Source organism: Brassica napus, chromosome A1, assembly GCF_020379485.1.
Source record: "Brassica napus cultivar Da-Ae chromosome A1, Da-Ae, whole genome shotgun sequence".
NCBI classification, from domain to species: Eukaryota; Viridiplantae; Streptophyta; class Magnoliopsida; order Brassicales; family Brassicaceae; genus Brassica; species Brassica napus.
This window is the reverse complement of record NC_063434.1, coordinates 10,157,886-10,175,659: the sequence shown is the minus strand read 5'-3', so window position 1 is coordinate 10,175,659 and position 17,774 is coordinate 10,157,886. Positions and strand designations below refer to the sequence as shown.

General features: G+C 33.3%; 4 protein-coding genes and 1 pseudogene across 4 annotated transcripts; 2 read left to right on the top strand and 3 right to left on the bottom strand.

The window, feature by feature from the left end:
• Positions 1–488: 488 nt before the first annotated feature.
• On the bottom strand, positions 489–2,259 carry LOC125575889 (annotated as a pseudogene).
• Positions 2,260–3,970: 1,711 nt separating this feature from the next.
• LOC106364254 (protein ARABIDOPSIS THALIANA ANTHER 7) lies at positions 3,971–4,613 on the bottom strand. Its single transcript, XM_013803876.3, has 2 exons — positions 4,347–4,613; positions 3,971–4,247 (listed from the first exon to the last, which is right to left on the bottom strand). Exons 1-2 carry the CDS (start codon positions 4,527–4,529, stop codon positions 4,092–4,094), a joined length of 339 nt encoding a protein of 112 aa, XP_013659330.3. The 5' UTR covers positions 4,530–4,613; the 3' UTR covers positions 3,971–4,091.
• A 535-nt stretch (positions 4,614–5,148) lies between these two features.
• On the top strand, positions 5,149–6,614 carry LOC106364245 (pollen-specific leucine-rich repeat extensin-like protein 1). The gene has a single exon (XM_013803864.3). It carries the CDS (start codon positions 5,173–5,175, stop codon positions 6,415–6,417), a length of 1,245 nt encoding a protein of 414 aa, XP_013659318.3. The 5' UTR covers positions 5,149–5,172; the 3' UTR covers positions 6,418–6,614.
• An 834-nt stretch (positions 6,615–7,448) lies between these two features.
• LOC106364233 (early nodulin-like protein 2) lies at positions 7,449–8,541 on the top strand. The gene is made up of 2 exons (XM_013803859.3): positions 7,449–7,790; positions 7,905–8,541. Exons 1-2 carry the CDS (start codon positions 7,604–7,606, stop codon positions 8,348–8,350), a joined length of 633 nt encoding a protein of 210 aa, XP_013659313.3. The 5' UTR covers positions 7,449–7,603; the 3' UTR covers positions 8,351–8,541.
• Positions 8,542–14,406: 5,865 nt separating this feature from the next.
• On the bottom strand, positions 14,407–15,906 carry LOC106452931. The gene is made up of 3 exons (XM_013895127.3): positions 15,585–15,906; positions 15,243–15,468; positions 14,407–15,042 (listed from the first exon to the last, which is right to left on the bottom strand). Exons 1-3 carry the CDS (start codon positions 15,807–15,809, stop codon positions 14,594–14,596), a joined length of 900 nt encoding a protein of 299 aa, XP_013750581.2. The 5' UTR covers positions 15,810–15,906; the 3' UTR covers positions 14,407–14,593.
• Between the last annotated feature and the right edge of the window lie 1,868 nt (positions 15,907–17,774).

The following is a 17,774-nucleotide window of genomic DNA, read 5'->3' as shown; positions in this document are numbered from 1 at the left end:
TCTCTGCATAACTAATATGGAGAATTTGGGAAATAGCAAAAAAAAACTAAAATTAGATTTATAGAGTGAGAGTAGAGAGAGATAGGAAGATGGTGGAAGAGAAAGAATGAGATTTAAGTTAGTTGGCTAATTTGACTTTTTTTGTGTAACTATAGGATGCAATTTCTCTAACTAATATTAGAAAAAAATAAAAAAATGAGAGAGAGTGTAGTAAACATGAGCTACACGCCTCTTCTTCAAGACACGTTGGTACAAATGATATAAAGTGAGAAATGATCATGCCATTTGGCAACTTTTGATTGGTATAATTTCTTTTTTCCATTAAAGTTTATTTGCGTAAAGATAATTATATATAAATACTAAATATAGAAAGACATGATTTACTTCTCTCTCTAAAAACCTTATGTCTTCTCTCTAGCACATCTTAGATCTGTATCGTGTTTATGGCCGACGAGTCCAGCTCTCCAAGCCACCGGCGGTCGGGTTTATTTGTTTATTTGTTTCTTTCGTGTTGTAGTTTCTTTCTAGTTTCTCGGTTATTTAGTTGGCTTTAGTCATGGCTAGGGTTTTTCTTCTTTCAGATTTAGATTAGATCTTAAATCCATTTGTTGAGCTTTTGGGTTTGGTTGGTGCTGATTACGGAGTGTTTGAACATGCTTGGATCTGTGTATCTGGTGTTTTTGGACCTGGTTCCTTCCCACCGTTTGTTTGGTAACCTCTTCCTCAACTGTTGCTCTGTTCGTTTGCGATTTCAGTGTTTATGTGGTCTGCACTGTTGTTGTGATTGGTGGGTTCAGAAGGATGCTTAACCGTTGAAGGTGTTGCAACAGTTAGGCTTCTGTGGTATTTACTTGCAGGCAAGATATCCGGTTCGTCTCGAAGGTATTGGGCCTTTGGCTCCTTAATTATCATCAGTTCATCGAAGGCGTCAGGTTTACCGACCTCCTCCCTGAGTCTTCTTTGGAGGTGTCAAGGGTTCTAGCTCTGGCTCCTTAAGTGGTATGTTATGGTGACATTTGGAGCATAATAAAGAGTGTAGCCTTGAACTCCATCAATAAGTTCGTTCTTTGATGACTTTATCCTTCTTCTCCTTCTTGTTCCTTCCAATTTTAACATTGTTCACTGTATTGTATTGTTGGATCTGTTCTGAATTTGTTTCATCCTAGCTCTAAGGTTTTATCTTTTGGTTCCGGGAACATGTCTGTTGTTCGCCGGCTAAAGTCTCCAAGGATAGCTCTTTCATCCGCTGGCTTAGTCTCCGAAAGTTATGTGGCTTTCCGGCTTCAGTGTCCCAATCATGTATTCCATCAAGTTAGTATAACCTTTGTTTTGATGGAAAAAATAAATAAATACTAATATAATATTTGTTAGAGACTAAAGATAGAGAGATCATCGATGATGTGATCATAGAATCTACTAGTAAACTGAATAAATCTCATACACTTGTTTGCAGAGCCGACCCAACAGCAAAACACATTAACGAGAGTCTAAAGATGAACCCTGGATAATTCTTAGGTTCTACCCAAAAATCCAGGGATGATATTTTACTTTGAGTCGGTTTAACCTAATGAATCGGACTGAGTTTAACATGTCAAACATCTGGGCCGAGTTTTCGAGTCGTACTTCTAGCCGCCGAACAGTCAAGCCGAATTCGTCAACCGAGCTCGTGGAACCGACTTCATGTGCAGGGCTCTTTATTTGACAGGCCTTGTGGGTAGATGAAATCCATCTCCAACAACTGAGTCATTTGACTTGCCTTCTAAATACCATCACTAGCAAAAACAATGAACTCATTCTGGTCTCCAACTGCCTGGTGAGTAATGTCTGGTTTTGAACTCAGATGTATCTTTAATCTTTTATCTCCAAACGCTTTAGCAATAACTAATTGCCCATCCACTCGTGGAACATCCCCTGCAGCACGTCAATGAAAGTTAATATACACATATGGTCCCAAAACCATAACTAGTCAAGTAACTAATATATACACACAGCTCTTTTACCTGGAATATTGGATACAAATCCACCTCTTTTCTCTATGTATCTCCTCTCATTACTTGGTTCATGATCAACTGAGAGCTGATGCACAACTCCATTCCTAGACATCACTGCCCTTGAGTCTCCAAATTTAGCAACCATTAGCTTTTGACCATCTATTGGTATCCCCGTTACAGTGGTTGACCCGCCTTTACCAAGCTTAAGAGACTGCTGCAGTATCACTGCATCTGTGGGTGTTCTTCCACATCTTGATTTTGCCTCTTCTCATGTCAGGAGAGTCGATCCTCAGAACCCGACCTTTACCCAAAACTCGGAAAACTAACAGATAAAAGTAAGGAACGACATCTGACCAAGCGAGCTCGAGCCCATACTCTCGACAGGCGTGCTGGCCGGTCAGAAAAGTACAGATGATACAGTGATTCACATTAAATGCCTAGGGACGAAGTGAGCTGAACTCGAGTCACAGCGAATATATGACCTCATTCTAACAAATACCTAATATATGATCTCATCACGAAGGACGACGAGCTGTCTTTTGTCTTATTTGGGGGTGTATTTTGGCTATAAAAGAAGACTTTTGCTAATCGAGCAAAGGACTGATTTTTCTCCTGAGCGAAAAGAGAATAGAAAATATTTAAGCGATCTCAATACTTTTGTGAGAGCGAGCTCGATTCAAAAATCGAAATCACTTCACTTTTGTAACACCTTTTTTACTTCGATTTACTTCTAATATAAATGAGATTTTCAACCTATTTTGTCTCTTAATCATTTCTTAAAATATAAATCCGAACTCACTCTTAAACATCAAAACATAGAAGAACTACAACGAGTCAAATCATATGGCCAAACAACAAAAGGGTAGCCGGGAATAAACCATATCAGATCAAGGAGATCTCACAGTAAAAAGAAGAATCAAATAGGTAATTAGTACCTTCATCTTATGGAGAATTATCTCTGCCTGCCATTCTAAGAAAAACTTGAGACGGTTCTTCTAGGTGATGGTTGAAGTGAAACAAGAATGGAGACAGAGAGGAGTTTATGAAGTAAATGCTTTTGACGTTAAAAAATGTGAACTAGTACTAGCAGGTGATTCTGTAATATTATCACCAGCGTCGTCCAATGGCAACGCGTTCTCTCCAACTGACGTTTCTTCTTTGTTTTAATAAACGACATCGTTTCTCTTATACTTTGTAACCATGTTAAGTGTTCATTTTGATTCTTATTACAGTAAAAACTCTATGAATTAATATTTGAAAATTATAAATTCGATAAATAAATTTTAAAAAATAGTTTGGACTGATGTAAAATATGACATAATTCGATAAAATAATAGGTAATAATAATTAGAAAAATCTTCGGTAAATATATGGTCTCACTAAAATAATAAATTAATAATTATTACATATATAAATTTTATATATACATATAAATTTAAAATCTAGTTTTATTTTTAGTTTTATTATTGAATGACATATAAAGATGAATTTATATTATATGATATGTATTCATCATACATAAAATATATCCATAATCTAATAAAAATAGTTAGAATTTAAATCTATAAACTCTACCAATATATAATATCATGAATAAAATATTTTTATTTTTATGCATCAAATTTTCTTAAAAAAATATAAATCTAAAAAGAAATTTTTTTAAAAAAATTAATACCTTTATAAATTAATATATTTTCATAATTTTAACATTATTAATTAATAGAGTTTTTACTGTAATTAGAATGTAGCGTAGTGTACTCACATACGTCACTGTGATAGAAACTCGGATCGATCAATTTCTCTCTTTTTTGCCAATACGGATTGATCAATTTCTCAAAACTTGAATTATCCCAAGATTTAAATGAATTTTCATTTGATTGTCAAGATGATAAAGATCTATGATCAATCACACACACATTAACGAGGGACCAAGGAGTTGGTGATCTGTCTAATCAAGGCTTTGCTATTAAAATTAGTGATTAGTTTTGAATCCATCTTTCTTGATTAATCACACACATCTAACTAGAAACTCAAATCACATAAACTAAGAGATATGATCTTTCATATGATGCATCACAATATATATTTAGAGAGAGAGATCTATAAGACATTCACATGTGATTCATATTTGGTTACATTCGGGCTTGGATCTTGGTCGCATCTTACACATCTTATTTTCCAAGTTACCTCTAACTCCATGCATTCACACGGTTTACCTACCCGTCCCTTCTCCTTCTTATTCTCCAGTCCCTGCAACTACATGCAAAAACACGGGACCCACCGGTTCATTACGGTGAAAAATCGGAAAAACAAAAGCAAAAGAAAAAAAACGAGTTACAAGAATCAATTAATTACAGCAACTGGAGACGTGAGCTTGAGGACGTTATTCAAGTGGCTCACTCCCCTACAGTACTGTGGAGAAGGTTGCATAGACATTCCCTCAATGAAGCTTTCGAACATGTCCCTACACAGCTCTTCGTCATTCCTTGAAACCGCTGACGTGATTAAGGCCATGATCAATAAAGTACGATGCATCATTAGTTTATTTGCAGCCAAAGAAATTCGATGATCTGTGCTTCGTCAAAATTTCATCTCTATATAATAATATAATGATTAATTAGTTTTATAATATACGATGGTAATTGGTTTAAAGAATCATGCAACCCTCGTGCTCCCGTCGTAAGTATTCATGCAAATTGTATAGGTTAATTTGTTAGACCTGACCTGTCTTTATATTATTCTTCTCACTTCATTTTTTTAAGTGGTACTTGGCCATAAATTCATGCAATACTCTGTGAAGTTGTCTTTTTATCTTAGTTATGTGACGTCTTGCCAACAAAAGTAAATTACAAAGAAACTATTGGATTAACACTGTTAGTATATGTTTTTGTTTTCATTTGATAAAGACTCATAAATTAAAACCCTTTAGCTAATAACTTAATATCATAGCAGCTTATGTTAAAGCTTGAAATATCAAAGATTAGTTTCCTTGGGTTGTAAGCGAGTGAGTGCTATAATTACAATCCTAAGATTTTGGTCTTCAAGTGTCAGCCTCAGATCCCACTTAAACCACTTCAGATAGCTACAAGTAAGGAGTTAAGTCATTTTCCTTGATTGAGCTTATGCCACTACTTAATTCATCCTCTCTGCAATCCTTGCTCCAAAGACTGAAACTTCAAAAATGTTCTCTCTATATAAATCGTTATACACTCCTAACAAAGGATCCATAACTTGTCTTCCAATGGCTCTTTCTATTACATTTCATGCCCTTACCTCACTTCTTCTCTTTCACGTCTCTCTCGTATCAACCGCAACGCATACCCCTCACCACCACACAAGTCACTCCTCAAACCATCTTCAGAAAGCGTACCGTGCACTTCAAGCATGGAAGAAGGTCATATATTCGGATCCAAAGAACTTGACAGGAGACTGGATCGGTCCTTCAGTCTGCAGCTACACTGGCATCTTCTGTGCCCCATCCCCTTCCGACCCAAACACTCTAGTTGTTGCTGGAATCGATCTCAACCACGGAGACATCGCTGGTTTCCTCCCCGAACCCATTGGCCTTCTCTCTGACCTCGCCCTCATCCATCTCAACAGCAACCGTTTCTGCGGCATCCTTCCTCGTTCATTGTCCCAACTATCATTACTCTATGAGCTAGACCTCAGCAACAACCGCTTCGTAGGCCCTTTCCCAGATGTTGTCCTCTCTCTCCCTTCTCTTAAGTACCTTGACCTTCGTTACAACGAGTTCGAAGGTCCTTTGCCTCCGAAACTCTTCAGCAACCCTCTCGACGCCATTTTTGTGAACAACAACAGGTTAACAAGCCTCATACCACGAGATTTCACTGGAACAACCGCCTCTGTTGTCGTATTTGCCAACAATGATTTCAGCGGTTGTCTGCCTCCGACCATAGCTCACTTTGCAGATACTTTAGAAGAGCTTCTCCTAATCAACTCAAGCTTGTCTGGCTGTCTACCTCCAGAAGTTGGGTATCTGTACAAGCTAAGAGTCCTTGACATGAGCTACAACAGTTTAGTTGGTCCTGTGCCTTACAGTCTCGCTGGGCTAGGCCATCTTGAGCTGCTGAATCTGGACCATAACATGTTCACTGGCGCTGTCCCTCTTGGAGTCTGCGTTCTGCCTAGCCTGCAGAACCTTACCGTCTCTGATAACTATTTCTCTGAAGAAGAAGGCATCTGCAGGAACCTGACTTCCAGAGGAATAGTCTTTGACGATAGTAACAACTGTCTGCCTGACAAACCCCACCAACGGAGCCACAAAGTCTGTGAAGATGTACTTGACCACCCTGTAGACTGCTATGACCATGAATGCTCAGCCGTGGCTCCTCAGGCGTCTCCGTTTGCTGCAGGACCTTCCCTTGCTCCTGCTCCTGCTCCTGCTCCTGCTCCAGCCTACACATAGGGATTCAAAGAAAATGGAGGAACAAGAAATGTGAGGAAGATTGGATTGTGGGTTAAATTGTATTCACTAAGATTGTAACATTATACAGTTTATACAGAACACAAGTGTCTATCCGTCTTTACTAAAAGAACCAGCACCACCTGTTTCATATTGTTTGACATACAGCTAAAACATACCACAATTATTTGACAAAAGATTCAATTAGAAAGCATGGTTCCACAAAGGCCAAGCAATTATCACAGAGCTTCAATATAGTCAATGGTGGGCATTTCACTAAAGTGTGATCAGCTCAATAGTGATAAGAAGATAAATCTAAAACACAAACCTGGTCGCTCCATTATCGAGTTTCGAACTCTGATCCCAAAACCCCTAGAGGTTCCAGCTTTTCCATCTCACAACTTCTAGTGAAACTAGGGTTTGGGTTTTCTGCAGACTGTAGAGGAAGCAGTAGAAGATTGCTGGCTGTATCAGAAGCTAAATAGACGTGGCTGAAGAATATTTTGAAGCTTCACAATTAGCTCCTCTCTAAGCTAGGCATACTGAAGAAAGCATCCATCCACTTATAGAAATAGTTGGGCTTTAAACGTAGAGGATGAAATATGTTCTGTTACAAGAAAATAGTAAATAGTTTATTCTAATATTGTCCAACTAGTTGGGCTGCAAATATAGAGGATAAAATCCTTAAAGCCTTTCTTTTAACATACTTGATCATTTAAAAGCACATTAGTTTTTTAATTATTTTGAACTCCTTCTAGTTGGTTTTTTTAGGCTTTTAGCTCATTTGTATACTTTTTTTTTCTTATATAAAATGAAGACAATACGTTACGCAAGTTATTTTTTTAAGAAAATTGAATTTCAGCTTTATATTAAATGACTGACAAATTAGAAGATCTAGTTTTAAATGGTTGTTTGTGATTTGAGGAGGGAGTAAATGAAATGTGTGAAAAGAAGAGAGATGGCCGTTAAGTCCATTGCATGTTGAAACGTGTGAAGAAAACAAAAGAGGAGCAAAACTTGAAACGCTTCTTATTAATTTTGCATATTCTCTAGAGAGTCGAAGTTGATGCAGCCAAAAGCTAACGGCTATGACTTCTCTACTTTCACTATAAATACGCATACAAGCACTGAAGAGCAACACACATTTCAAGAGACTGATTTATTTGAGGTCTAGTTAAAGTTTGGAGGGATGGGTTTGATCAAAAGGTTTGATGCCTATTTGATGACTGTGATGTTAATGAGTTTGGGGTTTGCAATTGGGTTTTCAAATGGGTACAAGTTCTATGTCGGTGGGAGAGATGGTTGGGTCCTTACTCCATCCGAGGACTATTCTCATTGGTCTTATCGAAGCCGGTTTCAGGTCAATGACACTCTTTGTAAGTCTCTCTCTCTCTTCTCTTCTATATACACATTCATGTGTTAATGTCATAATAATAACATCATAATTCATGATACTATATATCAACTATTTTGACTTTTGATTTTGCTAGATTTTAAGTACCCTAAGGGGAAAGATTCAGTGTTGGAGGTGAGTGAAGAAGAATTCAACACATGCAACACTACTCACCCAATAACCTCCCTCACGGACGGAGACTCTCTCTATGTTCTTAGCCGCTCAGGTCCGTTCTTTTTTGTCAGCGGCAACTCAGAAAATTGTCTCAAAGGTCAGAAGCTACCCGTGAAGGTCATGTCCGCCGCCCACCACAGCCACAGTCCTCGTCAGCCATCTCCATCGCCCTCACCGTCACCAACTCTGTCTCCAAGCCATCAGGCTTTGTCATCTCCAGCGCCTTCTCCGAGAGTGGTTCTTTCTGAATCTGAAGCTCTTGCTCCGGCTCCAGGACCAGCGAAAGCTCACAATTCGGCCGGTTTGGTGAGTCCTAGGGCGGTCTCTCTAGGATTGGTTCTCGTGGTTATTATAAGTTTCGTGCTTTAGAGTTATAATGGCGAGGGTAATAAATCCTCCATAATTGAGTTTAATATTAATGTTCCTTGAACCATCTTATTAATTGTGTTTGAACTTTGTTATGTTTGTCCTTTTTGTTATGTTTTTCATGTCTCGTGTTTTTCTTTACTAATCAAAGTTTGTATTTATACTAAAAAGAGCATGTATTTGTTTTGTGTCTAGCTATGATCATAGCTGTAGAAAAATTTATTTCCAGAGCAAAAAGATAGTGTTTGACAAATCTACAGCAAAATAATATACATCAAATAAATTTACAGCTTAAATTCTACAGCCAAAACGGGTTGGGTTCGAGTCAGATCCTCCCGGATCCGGGTGGATTCGGGTTTTATCCGAAGTAACCAAACTACTCGATTTGATTCAAGTAGTTTATATCCAAATTACTCAAACTTATCTAAAATAACTTAAAACCTCAAAATACTCAATTTATATAGCTCAAATTGGTAATTTTTTTGTTTAAAAGCAACCATATACATAATGTTATTTGAGTATTTTTATCCAAAATATCTATATTTATCTATAAATATTTTAAATAACTAATATATTTGATTTATAATTAATTTTAGGTATTAATACTATAAAAAATATAATTTAAAATAATATTATATTTATTTATTTATATGTTTGGATATGTTCGGATACTCATTCGGTTTTCGGTACGGGTCGGGTACGGTTTTGGTTTTTTCGAATTTTTGAAAAATGATCTCATTCAAATATTTAGGCAGGATCTAACCGGATCGAATACCCTATTTTCAGATCGGTTCGGGTAAATATTTTGGGTATGGATATTATGCCCAACCCATACATAAATATTTAGAGACGTGAAGAGATTGATTTTTTAAAGCTTTTTCACAGTTTTTATTATCTTTATAGTTTTGGGGTTTCGGCCCAAAATATTCCACAACCGGGCCTGGCCGCAAGATATATTAGCTACAGTGCGTTGAAGAAGAATAATGTACCTGTAAACGACGTAGTCGTTCCTATTATAGTTGTGGAAAGGCAAAAAGCTAATCCATACAGACGAGGTTACAGGAGGTTTTAGCGTCATTACACGTTACGGATTAGCAAGCTGATAAAACAATGACAAATGACCATTTCATGTCGCTAGGTTCGGTTGCTCGTCACTTGTCACCATGAGAGACTTTCACACATATAGATAGAGAGGTGTTTATTAACCTCTTTTCTTTTTTTTCCTAAATTGTAAATATCATCCGAGCATTACAACATATTTTCGTAGCCACATATCATCACGAGAATGATTCTTAGAATTGTTAAAAAAAATAAGTTGGTCTATATAAACATATACTGTGTTTTATATTAAATTAACTATCAAATTAATTAGTAGTGTACAAAAGAATATTTTTGTTTTTCTTAAATAAAAGCTACGGAATTACCTAATAATGTTAACATATATATATATGACAATGAACGATTATGAATAATACATATTCGATAACAATTTATCTAACCCCTTTTTTTTGTTTAATTTTATTCTATTAAATGAAATTAAACAATCACATTAAGCATATAAAAAAAATAGATTTTTTTATATGTTATATTTTAAATTTTTAAAAACGACAATAAATTACTACAAATGGTAAAAGTACCACATTGAAAATTTTGTGATCAATGGTTTAACTTTTTTTTTTGTTCAAACAAGATTCAAATGATGATCATATATCGTAGGGGTGGGTGTTCGGATACACGTTCGGGTTCGTATTGGGCATTTCAGTATAAAGGTATAAAACTCGTTTGTATATTTCTACACTTCGAGTCGGGTTCGAGTATTTTATGTTCGGGTTCGGATATTATGGGCCGGGTTCAGATATTTAAATTTTGATGAAAAATAAGAATAAATGATTCATTGTTTAATTTTTTGTATTTAAAATATATTTTAACTAGTTTTCTAATTTTTGAAAAATTAAACTATTAATAGGTTTGGAGATAAAACTTTAAAAATAGAAAGACAATAGTTGTTGTTTTGAAATTTTAGATGCAATTTTTGTTAATCCAAGAAACAAGAGCTTGATATATATTTTAAGTGAGTAGCAAATACTTTTGTTCATAATTATATGTATATTATCTAATTTTGAGCAATAAGCATCATTAATATAAATATTTTGAATAAAATGAGAGAAGTAAACTAGAAATATATGGTTAAGTATACTTATGTTTGGTTATCTTCAGATATCCATTTGGGTTCCGATATTACCCGTTTGGATTCAAATATTACCCGAACTGGTGAAATAAGTAATTTGTTTTGTTGTTCTAGAATTAGATGATTTTTAGACCGATGTGGTGAATATATACTAGACAAATATTTATATACTAGACCGAGTCTGCACTTATATATTCTATAAGAGTTTGATATATTAGATTTGAACACTAATCTGTTAATATAGTTTGCCGGTGATTTTTTTCAAAATTTTGATTCTTAGATATGTATTTGGAGTGGAACTAATTTTTACAGATGTCTATTTTTTAAATTGACACTTATTTAATTCACCAAATTCATAGAAGAAGTTAAAAAAAAAACTGAACTCATATCAATAAAACAAATACGAAAATGAAAGCACAATTTTATAGAGGTGGAAATGAACTCACTTATGGAGAGTCAATAGTAAACAAATCGAGAGCAGAAAACCTAATCCTCTTTCGTCATTATACAATCGATATTTGCCTATTTGGTTTTGGTGATTTGTGTCAGCCGCAAAACTTAATTTTCTTTTGTGCATATGAAGTCTTAAAAATAGTTAAAATGAGATGTAATACGTTAACTCTTTAAAAACGATGATATATTTTAAGAGACCAACATTTCTATTCGTCATTTTATAATTGATAAAGATTGTAGTGTTGCAAAATGTTAAAACTATTTAATAAACAAACATTATTATATAAACTCACTCAGCGTATACGCGCGGGTTATCATCTACTCTCTTATTAAAACAAAAAAATTGTGTTGTACCTAACTTTTATTTTGTAATTTTTTTAAATTAAACTAGATTTTGGCCCACGCTTCAAAAGCAGGTTTTTTCCGAGTAATAATAATGTTTGATATGAATTTTTATTTTGGTTTTGATGTTTCGAAGTACATTATTAAGTTACAAAGATTTCTTATATCGGAAAATTAAAAGAATTTTAGTTTAAAATTTATACTTTATCAAATAGTTTATTTTAGATTTATACGTACATTCTTATGTTACAACGTCATCATTGCATATATGTGTATTTTATAAGAGTTACATTTGTTGATGCGACAAAATTTTACTTGGCAGATTTTGGGCTATTCTAATAATATATATTTGTAGAATTTTTAATAGTTTTAGCAGTGTTTTCATATGTGACCCAAACCTACGGTCTCAGAAGAAAACATGTGATTCATATCCGGTATGAATTTTGTTAAAACCTTATATATAAAAATTTGAGAAAACTTGGTAAAAACGTAAAAATCTATCATTAACCCGCTATCTAATATTGGTCGTCACGATAAAATCCCATATAAATCAGATGATATTTTTTCAAAAATTAATTCAAACTTTTGAATGAAGCTCTGAAGCACGGGATTAATACTTTTTCAAAAAAATAAACTTTTTGCTTAACCTTAGGTATTCCAAACCTAGTGAAGAGTTTATACCAATATCAATGTGTTTGTCGATAAACGAAACTTCTCTCCAAACTTTCAAATGAAGCTATATATCTTTTTATGTTATGTAATAAAAAGTGTAATTGTATAAATAATTTATATATTTTAACATTTTCTATGATTTATGTTTAAATTGGTGTATTTAATTTATTTTGATATTTTAATTGAACTATAATTTTAGAGATTTTGGATAATTTTGACTCGTATTATGAGTCTATTTGTTTAACCTATTTTAGCTAACTGTTAACAATGTATTTTTATCAAACAAAATACATTAATTTTATTTATAAATATTCTGACTTACCATATTTTTAAACTATAAATCAAAATTAATTATTTCACCTTTAATATTTTGAAATTTTATATTTTAAAAGTAAAGTATATTGCAAATATATGAATATGTGTTATCCTGTATGTATAATTATTTTAAAATAGATCACAAATGATATATATCATGTACAACCGTTTATCCACGTTGAAAACCAGAATATAAAACTTACTTTAATTCTTACAAAACTGTAATAAATTATATTCATATTTTAGATTATAAGATATGTATAACAGTATAAGCATCTGTTGTCAAGAAAATAAACTTATATAATCAGCGATATGGGCAACTGTTCAACCATGTATATAATTTTTAAGTGAATATATATATATATACATATATAATTTTAGTAGATTTAATTACGTAAGAAATGAATGTATGAGTACCAATAAGGTGATACAATTCAGAATATTTTTCTTAGCTAAAATCTCTTCAAAATCTATTCTAATATATAGTATTTATTATCTATATAAATTTGAATATTTATGTTCTTAATGTTGGTAGGATATATTTATTAACAATAAATAGGTATATTTGGTAAGTTGCTAGACAGAATAATAAATGTGCAAATGTCGTCTAAATTTTAAAATGTTTTGTGTGAACCATATCAACATGATACAAAATCAATTTGGTAGATTTATTGTTAAAACCTAATAGTCACGAAAATATATGTTTTTGCATTTATTTATATATTTTTATTTTAAATTAAAATTTATTTGGACGAATTGAATAATTTGTGAGAACTAATAATTATATCCAATAATATTTCATGAAACTGACAATATATAGATTTATTAAGTTTAAAAAAATTATAGTTTTGAGATTACATATAATCTATATAGGGTTTAGGTGTTCTTGGTATTGGGTTTAGTTTTTATTTAAAACTTAAGAAGATGGTCAGATAAAAATAATAACAAAAACAGTGTTCAGTTATCAATCAAATTAACGATTTTTTTATTTATATTCTTAAATAATGTTTATGTCATTTATTTAAGTAACAAAATAATTCAATAATGGCCATTACATAATATATATATGTATAAACGTTATACATACTACAATAAATATAATAACAAAAATAATTATGAAAAATATTCAAAATATATGTAATCTAAAGAAAAATGCTTGAACTAATTGTTAATAACAAATTTAAATAGAATATAATATAAACCAACTATTAACAAAATAAATTACACAAAACAATTATACTAAAATTAATTAAACTATATAAAAGGAGTAATACGGTCAACACATATTTATAGTTCTTAATTATTTTATATCTATCGTTTTCTCTATCAAAATTGTGTAGAAATGTCATAATTTTATAAAATTGCAAAACATTTAACTTTATTTTGGATTAAAAGGTGACAAATTATGAAACTATAACAATCTAATTGGATTACATATCGGTCATCTATCGGTTCAATCGGTTAGTCTCGGATTTTGGAGATTTTTTTTTAAATATGGATATTTTAAAAACCTAAATAGAATTATGGGATCACCGGATTAACCGGTTGACTGCATGTTCGGTTCGAATTTAAAATCACTGATATAAATACATAAAATTCTTATAAATTAACAAAATATTTTTAAGTTATTAATAAAAAAATTTATCATAAAATATTTCGCGCTTGCAAAGCGCGGATCAAGATCTGGTTAAATTTAAATGAAATGTTTGTCTTTAGCCAGTAAAGACTCTTGCAAACTGGTTTCTTAGCAAAAATTAAATATTAAACAAGAAAGTCAGCAGATGGTGGATCGGATAGAAGTTCATCTAATCCACAGAGGCATTAGGCCTAAAAATATCCTCTTGTGCTGTCTGGCAGTGATTGTGTTTCGGATGTCTCTATATCCAAGTGCTTAATAAATTCTTTTTCTTTGGTTTTTGTTTAGTTGCTTCTAACTCCACTTGTTCTGCCGAAATGTTTACTGGTCAGAGCTCATGTGTTTTTATTTATCGTTACTTTATTTTATTCACGTTTTGTACATGTTCCAAAGTGACTCCTACAAAGCCGTGTTGACTATAGACTACAATCAAATGAACATACGATGATATCATTTTTATGTAAACAGTAGATTTTTTTTTTTATTAATATAACGGTGTGTATACAATGGGTTCAAGAAGTTGCCCTGTTTGGGCACACTAAATCATCGGTCAGACAATTCCACGCAAACTCTCAATACAAAACTCATTTCACTTAATCTCCCCCTAACTTATTTATCATACCGTACGTCTTATATATAATCACACGACCGCTACGGCGGCCGGACGGCCCATTCCGGCGGATACGTTTTCAAAAATACCATAATTCAGCATAGAAACTCTCTGTTTAGCTTTGGCAATGATATCCTCCTCCTCAGTCTCCGTCTTAGTCTCAGCAACCAGCCTCATAGATTTTCTCTCGCAGGTACCGAGCCATTTGGCTTGCATATACTTGTGTTTTCTCCAAGGACCCATGTGCATTTTCTTGTCTTTCATGCACTTTTTCGCAGCCATGCACAATATTTTTATTAGTGTTCTTAGCCTCTCTGTTTTCCCCACGTACACTTCAGGTAATATTCCAACGACTCGCTTGTACTCCTCACTACCCCTCGCCATCTCAAACTCAGCCCTGAAAGATAGCTCGATCACCACACGGATCTCGACTTTCTTCGATCCCGATTGGTCCACAATTTCCAAATATTCATGCTCACCTAATGTTTTCAATAAATAAACATCATGGTTAGTCCAACTATTAAAATATTGACAACTTGCTTCATACATTATAGTATATATTTAGATTATCTAGCCAACTCCGTTGACGTGTTTTTTTTCACGAATCATCTTCTTTGATTAGTAAACTATGTTATGGATAATTTCAAAATTAACTTAAAATGGGATTAATTTGTTATACCTGCAGGGATTTCATGATTGCTTCTCCATTTGGATTTACAGCGGACGCAATCATAGCCGGCCTCTCGGAGACGGCGAGCCACTTCGCCGCGTAAACAGCTACGGCAACCGCCGGGCACGGGTTTCCGGCAGACACATTGCGTGCCTTCTGATCTCACTTCTTTCAACGCTTGTTTCGCTGCTTGTCGAATCTTTGTCTCAATTGAACTTGTCCTATACAGTGTCGCCTACATATTACAGATTTTTACCAAAACAAAATTAATGATATCCCACGTAAAAAAAATGTAACGTCTATCAAAGAAGAGAGAATAATTTTAGAGTTTATAACTAATATAAAAATTACCTGGAGAAGTTGTTCTTGTTCAAGCCAAAAGGTTTTGTTCTCTTCGGAATTGCAACCGGCTGCATCGTTTTCTGCATCGGAATCTTCACCGGCGGCGAAGCTACCGGTGTCAGGGTAAACCTCCGGTGAATGGTTTCCTCCGTCGAGGAAACCAAATAAAACATCGTCGGAGCTAGCCATGCCGTCGAGAAACTTCATTATGTCATCGGAATCTTGACGATCCATTGCTTTAAGGAAGAAGAGAGATAGAGAGAGGGAGAGAAAGATGAAAAATGTTTTATTTTCTCTAATTGTTTCTTTTGTTTCTTTTTGGTGTGAAGAAAAATAGGATTAAACATGAAGGATATATATAGTACTGAAGCCTATGTGGGACCCGGTTAAATGATGGGACCTACCCAAGGGGTTGGAGAAGCAGCTACAAGGCGCCGCGAACTAGTGCTTCGAATGCTATGTTGTTTTTGTAAGAAGCTGACGTGTCGTATAATGATTGGGTGAAAAGTGGATCTAATGGCTAAAGACAGCTAGTTCCTATGTCAGCATGGTCCAACCACGAGAACTCCGCATTACAGATTCGGATATACTCAATCCCTAATAATGTAAACGTTTCAATTATTATTACTTTTTAATAAAACTATTATCTGTTGTTAAATTAAGTCGGTACTTTTTTAGAAATAGACGAAAATTAGTATTAAAATCCATTTGTTAATGGATTTTTCGATATACTTCTATTTTTCTTATTTTTTCTTTTTTTTTTTCTTTTTTTTTCTTAACCTAACTGTAGTCAGATTAACTGAAAATAGATAAAGCGTGTCGAGTTTGATTCTAGATAATTATAACGATTTTTACGATGCTATAAGTCATTGGCTTAATGCATTAACAACTAACTAACACGTCTTAGAGCTTGATTGGTTTCCCCGCTACCACCCGCAAACGCAGCTTTTGCGGTTGGTAGCGGTTGACAGCGATTCGAAACAATCATCCAAACCGTTACAAATCGCTTCAAACCGCTCCGAACCTCTTAAAATCAAAAGCTGGTTCCAGCTAGCGTTTGCGGTTGCGGGCGGTTGCGGGAGGATAATTTTTTTTTCTTTTTCTTTAAAAACCATATAAATACAAAAATAAAAATATTCAATAAATTTTTTAAAATGGAATTATAAAAATACTAAAATATATCTATTATATTTTAATTAATATTATAAAATTTTAAAATAAAAATATTTTCTATAATTTTAAAAATTTAAAACTATAACTTTGAAAATATAATTTACATATTTATTATAATATTATGATTTTTGATATTTTTATAATTATATAAAATGTAAATATTGTTAATTTATTATTTAACCGCTGCTGTATTTGGTAGTTAACCAGTCATAATTATCCCGCAAACGCACCAATTTTTAACCGCAGAACCAGTCGTACAAATCTCTTAAAACCGCTAGAAACCGCAACCACCCGCATCCGCAAACGCCCGCAGCCGCAACCGCAACCGCTGCGTTTGAACCAGTCAGGCCCTTAGAAGATACTATAATACCAGATGATAACCGCACATGTTCTTTTAAGCTTATGTTTGTTCACCGAATGTTTTAACATTTTGCAACACTACAATTTTCATCGATTATAAAATGACGATACAAAATGTTAGTATTTTAAATGTATCATCGTTGTTGAAGAGTTAACATATTACAATTCAATTTACTTATTTTTAAGACTTTATATGCACAAAAAAAAATTAAGTTTTGTGGCTCACACAAATCACCAAAATCAGATATGCAACATCGATTGTAAAATTACAAAAGATGATTAGATTTTATGCTCTCGATTTGTTTACTATTAACATTTTCAATCTCTATAAAATTGTGCTTTCATTCTCATTTATTTTTCACTGCTATGAGTTTTTTTTTTAACTACTTTTGTGAACTCGGTGAATTTTATTTTTCACTGCTATGAGTTTTTTTTTAACTATTTTTGTGAACTCGGTAAATTACATAAGTGTGTATTTAAAAAGATGAGCATCTGTAAAAATTAGTTTCACTCCAAATACATATCTAAAAATCATAATTTTTAAGAAAATCACCGGCAAACTCTATTCACATATTAATGTTCAAATCTAATATATCAAGTTGTTATAAAATATAAGTGCATACTCAAAATATAAATGTTTGTCTACTATATATTCACTAATTCAGT